The sequence below is a fragment of the Dermacentor albipictus genome, chromosome 1 (assembly GCF_038994185.2).
Source record: "Dermacentor albipictus isolate Rhodes 1998 colony chromosome 1, USDA_Dalb.pri_finalv2, whole genome shotgun sequence".
Classification (NCBI taxonomy): Eukaryota; Metazoa; Arthropoda; class Arachnida; order Ixodida; family Ixodidae; genus Dermacentor; species Dermacentor albipictus.
Genome location: NC_091821.1, coordinates 467,357,968 through 467,375,965, shown reverse-complemented (window position 1 = coordinate 467,375,965; position 17,998 = coordinate 467,357,968). Strand labels below are relative to the sequence as shown.

Genomic DNA, 17,998 nt, shown 5'->3' with positions numbered 1-17,998 from the left:
CTGGACTCTATGGGGGTATCCGCTCCTGTTGAATTTCTCTCTCTCTCTCTCTTTCTCTCTCTATGCGCGCGTTTTGAACGCTAGCTGCCATGCGCTGCGCTACTCGGTGCATCTTTTTTTTTATTCTGCTGCTCAATAGCACGTGGTATAGCTTATTAAAATGATTGCGAACGATCTTAATGAGCCTCCATTGAATCTGTACCATGCACATGCTATATCATAAAGTAGACGTAAAACGCCTTGTAAATGAGGAAACGTTTATTTCTACCAATATAAATGCCCGTTCGGGCTTTTTGTGCGTTCATCCAGCGTTGTGGCACCAGGTAAGCAGCAGTAGTTCCCGCACGAAGCTCCACCGGACGTCATCAGCAGAAAAAGATGTAAATTATAAGCACGTTTCATTTTGGTATTTAGCCCTTATAGGAATGCTGCGTGTGGAGGGAAACGTGCGAATGGGTGACAATACAAACAAAACCAATTCGCTTTTACAGACATGGCGTCGCAAATACTCGACTGTTTCCAAGCCATACTATAAAGTATGAAGAAAACATATGGCTTCCAAACATTCCCCCATTCCTGGGCATTACTTCCTGCACTTTAAGAGCGCAAATGCACGCGCGACTGCGCGTTTCCAAAACATCTTGGCCCCAGCCAACGCGATAGTACGCTACATGCACAGACGTGGCCATAACATAGGCTCTCAGCCAGACCATGCTAGACGCTCGCAGAATGCCTTCTACTCGTACTCAAAAGAAATGCGTGGCTGCAAAGCTTGGTTACAGTCGTTGAGAAGACAGAATTTTTTATTCCTTGGTTTTTGAGCTCCTCGGCGTCTTCTTCTGCGCGTTTTGCCGGCGCAAGTAACAAACTCCAGTGTTATCACTATTGGCAATCGCTCATTGCGTCTTCGACAAGCGTGAGTATCGATAGAAGGTGTATGTTCTGGGGCCATAGAAAGCGCCACAGACTTGCCTCACTAAGATTCAGTACACGCCAAATAAACTGCCACCACTGCCGGCTTGTTTTATGCTAACTGCTACACAACTTCAGGCATGGCGAGCGTGCCTCAAAAGTATCCCAAAAAGTTACGAATTACGATAGTTTTGGGGGTCAGAGTATGCGTCACGGACTTTTCCCAGTAAGATTCAATACACGCGAAACTAACTGCGCCACACAGCTGAGCTGCTTTTCCCTAACTGCGCCACAACGCCGGGTGCGGCGAGCGTGCCCAAAAGCTATCGAAATAAGTTATAATGATGTTGGGACTCATAGAAGCAACTCCCAGTATGGCTCATTAACTCAAATGAACTCCGCCAGCACGGCCGAGGTGTTTTACGCTAACTGCGTCACAAGTCTCGGTTCCGTGCCGTAAAAGCCAAAACTGCTTGAAATGCGTCGCAGGCTGTCAAAAAAAAAAAAAAAAAACTTTTCTCACCTTGCCGTAGTCCAATAGTGCAGTGCTGCCATGTCGAAGTGCAGAAGAAACGCAAGAGTACGCCGGGAGCCGAACAAACACGCTACATCCAAAAGAGACGGGTCGCCGAACAGACGACCTTCACATGCGCAGCCGGCCTCGCTCGCTCCGGTGGCATGTCTGGCGAATGACGCATGCTTATGGCGCGTCTGGCGTGCCGCTAGCTTGTTGCTAGGTAACGCAAGAAAAATAAGTCTCAAAGTATAAGTTCATTTATACGCAAAACTTTTTTAGCTTTAGCGAGAAAGAATAAAAAATTACAGGGTCTCTTACGACCTCTCGCAAGAGGTGAACGGCGAAAGCATACTCTTCGTCCTCTTGTCATTTGCCTCTTTCTCTTTCCCTCTTTTTTTCTCTTCTTTCCTTTCCTCTTTCTCTTCTTTGACTTTCTCTTTCCTTCTGTTCACCTCAAACCTTTTCTTCTTCTCTTCACCTCATATAATATCGTTAATCCCAAGTCATATACGATTAATTATGGTTCATTAGAAGTTATTAGTCATTATTAGTCATTGCTACTCATTCCTAAGCATCTTTAGTGATATGTAAGCAGTTGTAGTCTTTACAAGTCGTCGTTACACATGTCAGTTATTTCGTAGTCATTAGTAGTCATTACAGGTAATTTCAGTCATTATTAGTCATTACTGCTCATTACTAAGCATCTTTTGTCATTTTAATCAATTGTAGTTGCTCCATTCGTCGTTGGACGTATTGGTCATTTCGTAGTCATTGGTGTCATTACATGTAATTTCAGTCATTATTAGTCATTACTGGTCATTACTAAGCATTTTACTCATTTCTAATCAGTTGTAGTCGTTACAAGTCATAGTTAGGCATATTGGTCATTTCATAGTCATTACTAGTCATTACAAGTCATTTCAGTATTTTTTAGTCCTTACTGCTGTCTTGTAAGCATTGTTATTCAGTTGTAATCAGTTGTGGTCATTACAAGCCGTCGTTATACATATTGGTCATTTCGTAGTTATTAGTAGTCATTTTAGTAACTGCTACTCATTACTAGACATTCCTAGTGATTTCTAATCAACTGTGTTCATTACAAGCCATCGATAGACATATTGGTACTGTCGGAGTCATTAGTAGTATTCACAAATCATTAGTAGCCATTATTACTAATTACTAGTCATTACTAACATCTCCCGAGCTCTATTATAACGTTATCGTTCACCCCAACTGTCACTATCAACCATTTTTCATTTTTTAATCTGTTCATATGGCTTGATGACGCTTCGGCGGACAGGTGTGCTGACACAAACTTCACCATGAGCCTAGAAAGGCCTTTCGCCTTAAAAAACAAAAAAAAAAGAAAACGTCTGTAAGTTCATTAGGATGTGGTTTACACTAGGCGTGAGGTGGTACCTGTTGCAAGTTTTCACTCTGTGTCCTCTCTTGTTGAATTTCTTTCTGTATGCCTCCAGTGTGTGCATAATTGCCACTGCAACAAACATGCTCCTGCATGAGGCGTTCACGTATTCCGTTTTGCATCGAGCGTAAGGCGACGTTTCGCACCATGGCTATGGACTCACTTAGGCACATGCGAACAGCGGACAATTCGGTGACTGCATTGCTGTAGGTGGCCCGAATGATATTTTCTAGGAATTCATCTTTTATTTAGCTTCGTAATTAGCAATTTAAATTGTTTTTCCTCGTTAATATTAATGGCTCCTTGACTGTGTAACTTCATCAATGATCTGTTTGCGGATAACTGTGTAATATACTGCAAGATCGCCAACCCTGATGAATAGCGTAAACAGCAAGGGGATCGCTAAAGTATGTCACTCTGGTGTAAGAATTGACTAGTAAAGCTTAATACTAACAAATATAAATCGATGTGCATATTACGTACGCATCAACACTGGCAATGAATGTATATATGCACCGAATTACACTTTGGTTTCATCAGTACTCGCATATACCTTAGTCTTCACATTAATAGTGATCTGCAATGGAAACCGCAGGATAATTATATTACTGCTGACGCTTATTGCATGCGGGGTGTCTGTAATATTCTATCCACTGTTCCTAGTTCTGCAAAACTGAAACACCCATAACCCAAACTCGCTGATAACTAGAATTGGAATCTGCCATTAGGGATAAAAGTCAAGCATTAGTAAAGGCTCAATCAAATTAGGCCAACCCGACAGCGATTTCGGTCTGCCAACTGTCTAAGACAGCGTTTTCTCTTTTTTGTCGGCGCCTCTGACAATTTACCGACGCCGACAATCTGCCGACGGTCGGCGTCGGTACAGTGTGACAGAGGCGCCGACACGAAGGTAAAAAACGCGGCCGCCGACCGAAATCGGTGTCGGATCGGCCTAATGTGAGTGAGCCTTAACTCTTGACCCTTGAGGCAATTCGAAAATTGAGTAGGTCGTTTTATTCTGACTATTCCCGTCATTCCTGCGTAACATGAAGGAAAAAGTTCACCGAATATTACGATACTCTTTAAAGCGAAATTTGAGCGCGCCTCTACACGCGTTTTCATTTGGCGTGGCAATATCTTGTATAATGATTATATAAATACCCGGTTTATATTAGGAAGAGAACGCTGAGAGTAGCTTGGCTGGCGCGAACAATATGTCTCATGGGCCACACTGGAAAAGGAGCGAAGTGTGGTGCGACTGCCTCGCTAATCAGGAAATCACAAGAGGAAGCGCGTGGGTGACACGTGGGCGCGATTCGCAGCAGCCGCCACAGACTGACTTTTGCTCATGCAGCGCTTGGTTTCCAGATATGGTATCGGTAGACGCGCTCGCCGCATGCTATATCGATTGCGTCATCGGTGAACAGACGATGGCGGGCTAGTCTGGAGCCATATCATAGAGGCCGTTCCCGCAGAGCCCGTTTTGCGCGGGACTGCGCTTTTCTTCTCACGCTTTCGCCACAGCCTCCTCCTCCGATTTCCGCCTCGTGGTTTCGTTGCACTCTCCTCCTCCGCTTTCCGCCTCGCTCTCTCTTCGCAATCGTCGCCTCTCATCACCCGCTGCGCTCCACGTTCACTCTTTCATCCTTCGCTGTGCACGTTCGCTCGGTTACGCCGAGGGACGCCGACATGCAGCGCAGCAAGGGGCTCCAAAGAGCTGCGCTCTAAAAAGCCCTAATGTTGCCTAATATTTTATTATGTGGCAAATTTGGCCGCCTATGCCTAGTCCACAAGGTTAACCGCTAAAGTCACGTCTTGAAGGTAGAACTGATTACACCACAATTATACGGTTCATTCCAATCTGACCACAGACGGCGTGCAAGCCTGCCTAACAAACAGGCACCATGACTCTTTTTTACCAACCATCATTCGTGCTTAGCGTTTCCATCGTTGAAATCCTGGACGCATCTTCAATGAAGGCCGCAATCTACCACGCTATAATTTACCATTTCTAAAGAATCATTTGCCTCCACTTGTTTCCATTTGTTACCACTCCTTTCTGTTGTAGCTATAGCATTTAAAAGCATGAATGATAAATAAATAAATTTTTGTACCAATGAAGCTATACGTGCGAATAATCTAAAGTGACCAATGTACTTACCCGAATAGCCGTCGCAATGAAAATTAATGTGTTTGAGGCATTAATGGCTTCAGTGGCATCGGACTAAAAAAAAGAAAAAAAAAGCCGGAGCATGCTTAAGGCAGTTCGCACATTGTCTTGGTGACTACGAATACAAACGACTCTTCATTGATGATACCTAATAGCATCTCAGAGCCCTCATTTTCTTTGTTGCCTCGACTGGAGGACAGTGAACACCTGAGCAATCCCTTCTATAAGCCAGGTTAACTTCTACGTTTTCAACAACGTACTGCGTAATAAATAATTAAATTAACGTTATCTAACTTGTCCAATGGCAGGGTTCAAACGTAGGACTTCTTGCATGCAAGCCCCATATAAAAACCATTAGGCCATGGACGCTTCCTTTTTCTTTATTGCCACTGTAAACAGCCCGAACACAGAATAACAAACATTCGGGGAACCAGTCTCTAAGAACTCGACTTATTGCGTGAACCCATTCATATTCGCGCATGTTTAACCATGCTTCTACCCTAGGGAGCCATTTAGTCTCTGGGGTTGAAAACTGGTACACAGCTATAATTTACTGATGCTTTCCTAATTACGCCAGGGACGCATGAATCGAATATATTAGTATTAATTTAATAGTATTAATTTACAACGCGCAAGCCAGTTCCTTGAGACGCTTGGCACATTTCGATTCGCCCACCTTGACAAGCGAAACCGCCGCAAATAGCAGCGTTTACGCGTGTTCGCAACGTCTTCTGCACTTCGAAAAGTATAGACTGCTTTAAAATGTACGACAATGAAGACATAAAAAGCCTAATAAACAAAGCCAGTAGAGCATCTGAAACCACAAGCGGGAATATCAGATAAATCCATGTTGTTCTCATCATACCCATAGCGGCTAAACGATTGCAACACCAGAGGAAGCAGCTGCTGCTGGTGCTGCTGCTGCCGAGTCGAATTTCGATGCTTCCCTCATTTTTTCATATTTTTGTTCAGTGTCCCCTTGAGGTAAATGTGCGTAATTCTTTCTCTGGGGCGGTGACCAACGGCAAACGTTTTCCTTCGATCTCATCTCGGGAGCGTGCTGAATCGCCTTCAGCACAAGGTTAAACGCTGCTATCGCGTAATGTTGGGCAATTTTGCCTTATACTGTAAACGCTGCTAGACCTTTCACTGCTTGTGAAACACAATTTTCGTTACCGACTCTGTTGCGTCTTTATAGCGGTAAGCATATCCTTTAGTAAACACCAAACACAGAGAAAGTTATCCAACCAGGGCCAAGAAAAACTTATTAGCAAACGAAGTAAATGCCCAGTGAAATCCTGAATACTTTGATGGCCATATAGCGCAGCTACAGCAAGTGTTCCGAGGAAAGTGACACGTCGTATTTTGTACTTCGCTCTAAATTTGATTGGCCGTGGTATCATCGTAGATTCGGGGTTGAGTTCTTGATGTAATTTAGGCGAGTGGTTTGTCTGCGGTGAATCCGACGTTCTGAAATAGACAGCAACGAATCGAACGCTTTCTCTCGGAGAAGAGTCGGCGTGAAGTATTCTCAAAAAGCTAAAGACGGACGCGATAGATGAAGTAGTTCCTGCGTTTTCGTTGATCTTTTGCTGTTGAAAAGAAGAACAAAATGCATATTTGTATCGGTGCTCTGTCCGCATAGGATGCACCAGCTTGGGGGCTCGTCTAAATACATGAGGACGGAGAACCTGTTTTTCTCGGCAACCACTGTACGCAGATTGAAAGGTTTTAGCATTTAAAATAAACGCTTTATTCTAGTCACTGTACACAGTGGATTTAAATTTCATGCGATACGTTTTTTTAATACTTTAAGGTCGCAAGCTTTCGAGAAACTCACTTGCAAAGTCTACAACCTTAACGTGGACTTAAAAGGAAACATAATAAATCTGCAAGCTTCATCTAATACTAAATCTAAAGGTAACAAATTTATGTATCAGAGAGTTCTCTGGAACATAGCAGTAATTTGCGAAATAGGCTTTTGCAAGGCACTTGTAAATTTTCGAACAATTTCCCGTATATCTGTATTTTGGGCGCTTGAGGTAATAACACAGCGGCAGCTTACATAACCTCAATATCTGTTTTTAATGCGGTATCACAGGTTTACAAACTTCGCGCTCCTTTTTTTTTATCCGAATTATGGCAAGGGAAAGAATCCAGGTACTAACCGAAAGTTTCGTTTAGGGTCAAAAGAATTCACCTTTTCCTCTAAAATACAAAAGAGGCTACTTAAATTGGTCCAGTGGTACTCCCACCTGAACATTTCAACGTTTTTTATGCGCTTTAATAAGTAAACTGAAGTTGGGTACAAGCAGGGGCTTCCACTTAAACGGTGTGCGAGAAAAAAATTCAAAATAACTTCGTGGCCCAGCTTTTGCACCAATGGATATTAGCTCTAATTCAGATAGAGCACGGGCTGTGCAGAGCCGGGCTACATGAGTAGATGCGCGCTGGCCTGCACTCCCCTCCTCCCCAATGCGCGCCTGTTAACGGTACGGTGCGCTCATCCTCGCCTCCTTCCCGAACGCCACCTGCCTCGCGAGCGCTTCATCGCGTGACCTCCGATACTGAGAGCGCCTCGAGCCACCAATGCTCCCGGCTCACCAAACAGCATACGGCGTGCGGACCCCGATGGAATCAGATCGCGTTTGAACTCAACGGAACATCACGGCGATGCTGACGCCGACGGTGGAAGTTCGCCTTGAGTGTCCATATAATCGCTGTCAAACGCAATGTAGAGCTGTATAGGCTACATGAAGGCGCAGGCAGCTACCGCTAGACGATTGAGTAGGTGCAATTGGCCACGTACTGAGAACTTTTAACTCTTAGAGGACACTGAAAAACTGAAAGTAAAGGTCATCGTACAACTTACCTGCTTCATGATGGCAACGAAGAAGGCTGTTATAATGACGACATCGGCTAGGAAGTGGAAGGTGTTCCAGTACAAAAATACGCGCAGTGCTTTCACTGGTTGCTGCAATGAGATAATTAAGAGGCATACGTATGATGATCACCAACGTGCCCACTTTGCCAGTCATTGACAGGGACAAACTTTATTGCCTGGACTATAGGTTCAAAGCATTGTAAGTATGATTCTTACGCAGTGCACATGAAAAAGACAGGATGAGCAGTCTTGAAAGGCACTAGCAATACGTTCTTGTTTTTATCCTATTAGCTTGTCTATGAGACAATGCATTACATTGTTTCTACATTGGATGATTGATGATTAATGCGTTTTTATGGCGCAAAGGTCAGGGATGGTCCAAGAGCGCCAAGAAAAAGTATGACGTAGTCGATGTCAAAGTGTATATTGAGGCGGCTTATAGTCACCTAGACACTTCGCTATACAGTGCGTAAAATATGTATGACAAATATGGCAGTGATATGACATATGATATAATATGATGGACGAAAACAAAAGATGTGCAGTGAAGGAGCGATATACCAATATGTGGGACTGTCAGTAGCAGTAGTGGCTAATCACGGCACTTCGAAAGCAAGGGCAAGGAGGCGCACGCTATACAAAATCTTCCACCGCAACAGCGGCCTTTCAAGATATTCCGTGCAATGAATTCATTAGATTCATAACATGTAGTAAGGGGATTTCTTTGAAGAAATCAAAAATTTATTTTGCGTTAAATAGCGATTCCTTACCGAGAAACATTGCTAGATAAAGAGCAAAATGTTGTCTGTAAACTAGAGAAAAGTATTTTCTTCCCTTTTACGTATGCTTCCAAACGCTGCAGTAGGACGTGGAGGACGCTCAACCTCTCACCACATTTACCGCACATTGGAGGCTCATCACCCGTCAACAAGTAGTTGTGTGAACAGTAGGTGTGTCCTATTCTCAAGCGGCATAACGGGACATCGGCTTTCCATGATTTTGTTGTTCATGGTCAAATTGCTAACGGTGGTTAATCAGGTGAAGCATATTAGACGTTTCAGCATCCCAAGGGAAAGGTTTCGAATCTAAGGCTGCGACAGCCAAGGGAGCGTTGCGAGCTTTTGTTGCTGCGGGCGTAGCGAGTTCATGGGCGAACACGTTACCTTCAATACCTCTGGGCCGAGGCACCCAGCACATTACAGTACGTTGTTCAACAGCAGAAATAGCGCACAGAAGCGAATACCCAGTTGAAAAACACAATAGGAAATTTTAAGAGTCTGTCGTATTTTGGGACGTTGTTTCTGTAGTTCTGTTGCCTGTAGTTCTGTTGCCTGTAGTTCTGTTGCCTGTAGTTCTGTTGCCTGTAGTTCTGTTGTCTGTAGTTCTGTTGCCTGTAGTTCTGTTGTCTGTAGTGTGACGTCCTGTAGTAGAAAGTTGTGTAGTTCTTGATCAATATTTAATAAAAAATTGACAGAGACGTCCGTAAGGTTACGTAAATTTGTTAGTACAAAAAAGAAAAACATAAAAGTAAAAAAAAAATTAAAAAAAAAACGTCTTCACCTAGGATTCGAACATGCGCCCTCACGATTCCGAGCCCGGCATCTTACCACTGCACCACCCCTGACTTTTTTTTTCTTTATTGCCTTTTCACAAACGCAAACAAAAAGATCAATTACACGACATGTACATATTCTAAAAACACCAGCCACAGCTCGGCCAGTGTAAGGTGTTTAGAAGGGCTTGACAGAAGCCAATTGGTCTAGTACAGGAAGCCATTCCGGGGGTTCACATAGTGCTCTGAACAAGTCGCGTGTATATATAATGCTCTCAACAAAATAGTGTCTTGCTGAGTGAGCCTGTATATGACAATGTTTGATGTCCATTGTCGTCTTCCATACGCTGTGCATGCAAAGCAGCATTAGCATATCACTCGGCGCTTCCCCTGTTTCTGCACGTGGAAGAAACCGGATTCCAAAAGGGGTTATCGGCAATTCTTTTTTAAGTGTTCTTTGTAGGACGTCCCACAGAAATACGGCGTCATGGCAGTCAATAAAAATATGCTCAATTGATTCTGGCTTATTACAGATTAAGCAGTTTACCGACCAAGGTACAAAAAGACCTTTGCTTTGTAACCATGGCTTTACAGGGAGAGTGCCGGTATGTAATTGAAAAAAGAACGTTTTAGCAGAGGGTCTCACTGGCATTTTTTTAACGCGCTTTAGCACATCGCGCTCAGGACCTAGCCTGTCGGCAGCTCGGTAAAGCGGTAATGGTAAAAATACATCGAGAATATCCGAATACAAACGCTTTTTCGTGACATCACACAAGTATTCATATGAGAACCTTGCCTTGAGCAGGCGTACAGAAGTAACCACTTCACGCAAATAAGGACTGAGCGGTCCAGCTCCAAAAGAAACAGATGACACCTCAAAGTCAGATAGATAATCCTGCAATCGTGTTTGGATCACAGTTCTCAAAAACACATCAGTTTGGTCCCGCACAAAGAAGAATCTGCTTACTAGCTGCTTGAAAAACAGGTGCGAGAGCCCTAGCCCACCATTTTTCACCTTGTGAAACAAATTGCACCGGCTTGCGCGCTCCCATTGCGATCCCCAAATAAAGGTCGCAAACACTCGGTGGATTTTTTGAACCGAAGTTCTTGCCATGGCCATCACTTGTAACACGTAGAACACTTTTGCAATTAAAAACATATTACAAACGGAAGCTCTTGCGAACATTGAAAAGTTATGGTCACCCCATTTATCGGTAGCATTTTTGACGCGTTTATTAAACTGCACCACCCCTGACATGCTTTTCGAGTGTGCGTTTTGGCCATGTGAACAGTACGACGTGCCGATGCGCTGATGTTTACATTTGCATTTTGAGAGCCAAGATCCGCTATCACTACACCGCGTCAAGTGCCGCATCTCTAGAAGAGCAAGAGTGTTCGTACCATCGACAGGTACATCTTGCAGTGCTAGAACATCGATTTTGATGTACGATATCCTTATTAAATAAGAAATTCAGAAATAGACAACGTTGACTTTTAGGGTTATTACTGCTAGTTTCGACAGTTGTCTCTCGTTCTTTACACTTTTGAGCGCGCATATAATTCGTGTGTTCAATGCAAAATAACTACATGAACATTCGTGGATGAGAGTTCTTTCTGACAGCATACTGGCTTCTCACGGCAGCACTGTACCAGATTAATGAGACCCGAGCGAGACAGCTTTTCACGCAACTTTGTGGAACAACCCAAATCTTCTTTTCCGCTTCGCATAAGCTTGTGAAATATTCCTGGGAAATTAACTAATGTGTCAGTGTAACAGCACATGTAAGTCCACAGGCCTGTGTGCCACATCTTACCAAAAAAAAAACGGATACGCAGCCATTCCCGCAGATGATATGATTTTGATCAGCGGCCGATTTTGAGGAGGCCGGTAGGGCGTTGCTGGTGCCGCGTCGTCACGGCACAATTATAACTATTCGCCACGTCGACTTTATTACCGGTGTCGGTGCCATCAGCATCGCCGGCTTCAGAGAAGCGCGATTGAATACCGCGCAACAGAAAAGTACAGTGTACACCACCGATGCGAAAACATACAATTTTAAAGGACCGCGACGGAAAGCGCTTCTGTTGCGACTTCGGAACTCTTGGCCGGCGCGACCGAATGTTTCTGCTGCGACGTCAGAATTGGTGCCGTAACGTTGGAGTCGCTGTCAGGATATAAAGCTGTTGTTCCGACTTCAGAACTCTTGTTGTCGCGACAGAATGCTTCTGTTGCGAAATCAGAATTTCTGTCGTAATGTCAGAAATGTCTCCCAATTAAGAAATGTCAACAACTTCTGTCGTACAACAGAATTTCTGTAGTTGCGACAGGAATTCCTTTTGTCTTTTTCAACCGGGCACTACAGAAGCTTGTCCCATCACACAATTTCAGTGCACTTCTGTTGTCATCATTGGGTACATGTTGCGGCGATAGGTTTCCGTTGTGGAACAGTTCTCTGTAGTACAACAGAAGTTTGTCCATTACTTCAGGAACACTTCTGTTATGACAACTGGGGGCCTGTTGCAATGATAGGCTTCTGTCGTACAACATTTTTCTGTAGTACAACAGAAGTTGGTCGCATTACTTCAGGAACACTTCTGTTGTGACAATTGGGGGCCTGTTGCCACAATAGGTTTCTGTAGTATTTCAACAGCTCTCTGTAGCACTACAGAAGTTTTTCGGGTTACTTCAGGAACATTTCTGTTGGGACAACAGGGTGCCTGTAGTGATGACAATTTTTCTGTAGTACTACAAAAATCTGTTGTAGAGCTTCAGCTTTCTGTTGTAACAACAGACATACGACAGACTGTACTTCTGTAGTAGCAACAACAAATGTCTGTTGTACATCAGAAAAGTCTGTCGCTCAATCAGGAATCTGTAGTTACTACAGAAAAATCCTGTTGTACAACAGAAATTTCTGTAGTACTGAACACAACCTCTGTTGTCATTTTCAACTGGGTATAGTCCAACAATTACAAAATTCTTATGCTTTTTAAGGGCACTAAGACCTTAACTACGCCTAATGAGTACGCACATACGATTGCATTCTGTAATTTTAATTGCGTAATATGCTTCACAGCTGATAATGGTGCAAAGGCCTCAGCAATGAAGATGCTTGTTAGTGGGCGCCGAGCGTCGGATTCTGAAAATTATGGACCGACGACTGCATAAGACACGTCAACATGCAACTTTTATACGATGGTGTAAAATTCTGGACATGAGTAATTGGCTTAAAGCTCATGGAAGTGCATCCGAATTTGTGCCTGTGGGGAGTGCTTTATGATACTGATACATGATGTGTCAGATTGTATGAGCTGCCACTGCCACAGCGGTAGTAGTTTTGTTATTATTGAATAAATTATGGGGTTTCTCGTGGCAAAACTACGATCTGATTATGAGACACGCCGCAGTGGGGGACTCCGGAATAATTTGGTCCACCAAGGTTTCTTTGACGTGCATCAAATCAAGGTACACGGGTATTGTTGCATAGCGCCCTCAGGGAAACGTGGCCGCCATGGCCAGGATTGGATCCCATTATCTCGTGCTTTACAGCGCAACACCAAAGCCACTAAGCAGCCACGGGAGGTGCGGTAGCAGTTGTCCTAGACGCAATAGATGCCGTTCCAGGAGTGGGACGCCTATTCTTCACAGAGCTTCCTCACACGCAGTGAGATGGCCTGCCTCGTTGTGGGCCGATTACTAAAAGGATGACACAGGACACATAGTTTAGAGTTTTGTGGCTAGGATTTTCAGGATCCGCATGTACTTTCAGACAATATGGTCAAGCTGAAATATGACCTATTTACACGGAGTCAGCCCTAGAATTGGTTCTACGTAAAGTCTATCTACAAGACTTGTCCTGAAGGCACTGATCGCGTCGTGGATGCTTAAATGGTGCACAATGTTCCAGGATTTTCAATGCACTTGGTGTTGCAGAATTATAGATTATAGCACCGTAATGAAGGCGTGAGCGGACAAAGCCCTTGTACAAATCCAAAAGGACATTCGATTACATGTGCAATGTTCTGCGCGACAGATAGTTTAAAAGGTTCGCCGTCTTCAGACATTTTTCCTTCAGATATTTAGGATGGGCGTATCGATACTTCATCTTGACTGACCTTTAGGCTTGGCATTGGTGTCACGCCTCTGTTGTTTGAGAAGAGCATGCGCGTACTTTTCACTGCGTTTTTCACACTTTCATTCGCCCACTCATACAACTTATTTAATCCAAGCTGCAGCTGGTCGTTTGCAGATAGCAACGGTGCATGATTTCAAACATATCTACACATCATCGACACATACAGAATAATGCATAGTGCGTGGAATGACTGAATGCAGGAAATTAATGTTTACAACAAAGAGTGTGCAACTGAGCACGCCCCCTTGGGGCACACCACTCTCCTCTGTAAATGGCCTAGATAAAGCATTACACACACTTATGCGAAACGTGAAGCTAGACCGGTAGCTTTCGACTGTGTTTGACATATTTACATAGACTCCTATCGCGGAAAGATCTCGCAGAATCTCGAAGCGCCATCTCGTGTCCTATGTTTGCTTAAGATCCAGAAATACCGAAAGACTGCTTTTGTATTGAGGCATCTCTGACATTTTTCTCTGTGCGAAAAATGGTGTCTATTGTCAACGTACCGTCTCGGACACTACACTGGAAGAGATCTAGTATTTTGTTGTTATCTAGGGAACAAATAAAGCGCCGATTTACCATTTTATTAAAAAGCTTGCGCAGACAGCTTTGCCGTTATTGGCCTGTACCTGCAGGCTAGGGATGCATTTATGCCTTGCTTAATTATTGAGGTGACTAAGCTTCTTTCCACGAGGACAGAATGTACCCATTCGCCCGCATGGCATTAAAGATAGGCAAGAGTTTTTTTAGTGTTTCAGGAGGTAGGTACTTAATCGGGTACATTCCATCCTCGTGGAAATAAGCTATAGTCATCCCAATAATTAAACACTAACTTATTGGCATCCCCTTTGCAACGGGGTGGTGCGAAATAGTCACCTAGCCAGCTCGAATTACTCAAGCATGCTATACATATTTTTCACTCTAGCATTTTATACGTCTCTAATCCCATTTCTTTTGCTCGAAGCTTCTCAGTATAATTTGTACCGCTACACATTGTTGTAATGGGTCTGGTCGTATCAATCTCTTCCTTGCTCTTTTTTCCACCTATATTCCAAACGTCTCTTACTTACCTCGACTGCTGACTAGTTGTTGCGTCCGTCAACATTAAATCCAAGCGCTTCTGGAAGGTGTATGTTACCTACGGGTCTCACTGGGTTAATTCCTTTGCATTCCATAGGGATTTGCTGAGTGGTCTCTGGTATTTTGCTGCAGCCTACATATGCCTCATACAGTCGCGAATATTTGCTCCGGTATGTTTTTGTCCTCAGGCAAGCCGCTAGAGCCTTATATAGCAAGGGATTTTCGTTCGTGTTGTCGTACAGATTTTCGTTTCTAATTTCTTTCTTCATATTTTCGCGGTTCAACGCGAACAAGAGACACCAATATGTTGAGCAAGACGGCGGAACAGCCTGTTGCAAAACCACCAGAGCAAAGACGTCTTCTTCGTCTCTGCATTTCTTCATCCCACTACAAGGAGTCCATTAAAGCGCTATCCTCATCGTCTTCTACATGTCTACATAGAGCACGCGTCATTTGCCCTCTCTCTAAAAGAGCATCGCCCGGACGCTAAACAATAAAGGAAAGGAAAGTCCGCCGTACAGTCATTCGCTGACATAGGGGTTCATGCGCTCTGCGTGCACAAGTTCAGAACAGTGTTCGCGGCGCCTTGTGCAGTAAGGGCTATTTGATGCAACGTAACTTAGCCGTCGCAACACTTTATAGGGTCCGAAACATCACCTGAGGAGCTTCTCGGATAGTCCTCGTTTTCGTATAGGCGTCCAGACCCATACTCAGTCACCGGGTTCGTAAGTTACAGGTCTATCATGGACATTATAGCGACCTGTATCTTACTCTTAAAAAATTATGGCTTTTTTTTAAATGCCAAAACCACTTTCTTATTATGAGGCACGCTGTAGTGGAGGACTACGGAAATTTGGCTGGGGATCGGTAACGTGCGCCTAAATCTAAGTACACGGGTGTTTTCGCATTTCGCCCTCATCGAAATGCGGCTGCGTGGCCGGGATTCGATCCCGCGACCTCGTGCTCAGCAGCCTAACACCATAGCCACTGAGTAACCACGGCGGGTTGTGTCGTACTCTTGCTGCCGGTGTATTCGCACGCGTGCGAGCTACCTGGCTGCTTCTGCACGTTGCGTAAACGCACCGGCATTCGTGCCAATGTCGTCAGGTTCGTGTGGTAGCGTCGCATCGAGTATCGTCCTTACTTCCCGTCCGTGAACAAGGCGGAATGGAGTCATCCGTGCAGTTTCTTGTTTAGCCGTGTTATAAGCAAACGTGATGTAAGGCAGAATTTCGTCCCTACCTTTGTGCTCAGTATTCAGGTGCATTGAAAGCATGGGCGCTATAACGTAAAACTATTCCAAAATTTTCTATTCCAATTCTGCTATCAGCCCTCAGCGATTGGTCAAAAACTTTTTTCGACCACCCTCCACTTCACCTGTCTGTCACGCGACGTTACAACAACCGCAATACCTCCTCATCTGATATGATGTGTGCACACTGATTATGCATGATTTGACAGAAAAAAGAAAAACAGTTATTTCTGATTCGAACCCTTTTCGCCATTGGCCCTCGGCTATTGGTGAAAAGTTTTCGGGCTGCACCCACTTCACCTGCCTGTCACGCGACGTCACAAAACCGCACGAACTCACCGCGTCAAAGTGACGTGTACGCGATAAAGATGCATTAATATGCCGAACAAAACTGAATTTCTTTCGGAATAGCCGCAGGCTGCCCCGTTCCGAAAGGAATAAAACATAGCTGCAGCCGATCGCTGAGACGCTGGCTACTCGTACCTGCCGAAGAGCATGGGTGTATTTGCGTATAATAAAACTTCTTGCGTGACCGTGTAACGTTTTCAAGCACTTTCGGCACGTTTACTACCTCATTCTGCCAACTCTTCTTTGCTGAGGGTCAATTTTAGCGTCATTCTTAAGCTTCCGTTGCATGGCGCCGCGATTTTCGACCAGCCACCACAAGCTAGGTAAGGGAAAGCCGACCAATCGCAGACGCCAGCACCACCCTCTTCATCCGGTTATCGGTTTTCAGTGCAGTGGCTCGGCCCCATCGAATCCCTCTCCACTTGAGCGTTCTCCTCGCTTCTTGTGAGCCAATTAGATACAACAAGCCACTCCGTGTAGGCAATGTTATTCGTTTTTCAATTAAACAAAAGGGACGTCCTATGAACGAGGAGAGCGTTTGATTGGTCTGTTCAGACAACCCTATGGGTGACCGCCCGGTGCTTGCGTCGGTGGTTACGCAAATTTGACGTCAGGAAATTGGAATAGAAACATATTGGAATAGTTTTACGTTATAGGGCCCCATGTCTTCGATTGCTTTGTTCAGGCGCTCTGTTAGTCCATTTGTTTGTACATGGTAGCCTGTTTTCTTTTGATGAGTCATGCCACTAAGTATCAGAAGGTGATGTAAAAGCGCGGCTGTGAATGCGGTAGCTCGGTCTGTTATGACGATGGTTAATGTGCCATGTCTCAGGACAACATTCTCGATGAAAAATCGTGCCACCTCGGCTTTTGTGCTTTTCTGAATAGCTTTTGTTTCGGCGTAGTGCGTAAGATCGTCAATTGCTATAATAACACAGGGGTTACCCGTAGTAGAAGTATGAAGTGGACGCAAGAGGTTCATTCTGATCTGGTCAAATGGCGTTTGCGGTACTGGAACGGGTTGTAGCAAGCTGGCTGGTTTGTTGGAGGTGACTTGCGCCGCTGACAATATAAGCAGGTACGAATGTGGTGTTTCATGGCAACGAGCAGTCCTGGACAATAGTGTTCTTGTCGCACTCTGTTCAGCGTTCACGTGTATCATAGATGCCCAGAAGTGATATCGTTCTGACATGCTTCCAGTACTTCACAACGAAGAGCAGTAGGAACGACGAGGAAATGGCTGGATCCGCTCGAAGAGAAGTTCATAGTGCATACAACTTGCTTCCTTAAGAGAAACGATAAGAATCCTCTCGCAAAAGCCTTAGGTGCGGTCTGAGTTTGTCTCTCCAAGAACGTAATCACACCAAGTAGCTCAGGGTAGTCACGTTGTTGTTGTCCAATGGTAGGCGTGTCGAGAAGACCGAGGAATGCTGTCTCCTCTTCATCGGAAGAAGCCGACTCTATGGGCGCCCGAGATTGGCAGTCGGCGTCGGTATGGCGTTTCCTTGACATGTACATGACTGTCATGCCAAAAACTTGCGTCTAAGACTCCAACGTGCTAATCGGCCGGAAGGATCTTTAAGATTTGTGAGCCAGCAGAGTGAATGATGGTCGATGAAAACTTTGAAGGGGCAACCATACAAACACGGTCCAAGTTTTGTAACCGCCCATACGACGGCGACGCACTCCTTTTCAGTTGCCGAGTAGTTTGCTTCTGTGCG

General features: G+C 44.5%; 1 protein-coding gene across 2 annotated transcripts in view; it reads right to left on the bottom strand.

Annotated features, from left to right (window-relative positions):
- The window catches only part of LOC139059401 (uncharacterized), a 38,717-nt gene that overhangs the window by 3,924 nt on the left and 16,795 nt on the right, over positions 1-17,998 (bottom strand). Inside the window, exons 4-5 of one of the 2 annotated variants that reach the window (XM_070537775.1) lie at positions 7,895-7,996; positions 5,014-5,076 (exon numbers count right to left, since the gene is read on the bottom strand). In XM_070537775.1, the coding sequence (XP_070393876.1) occupies positions 5,014-5,076; positions 7,895-7,996 (165 nt within the window). The remainder of the gene's footprint in view (positions 1-5,013; positions 5,077-7,894; positions 7,997-17,998) is intronic. The other variant, XM_070537778.1, reaches the window with a different exon arrangement.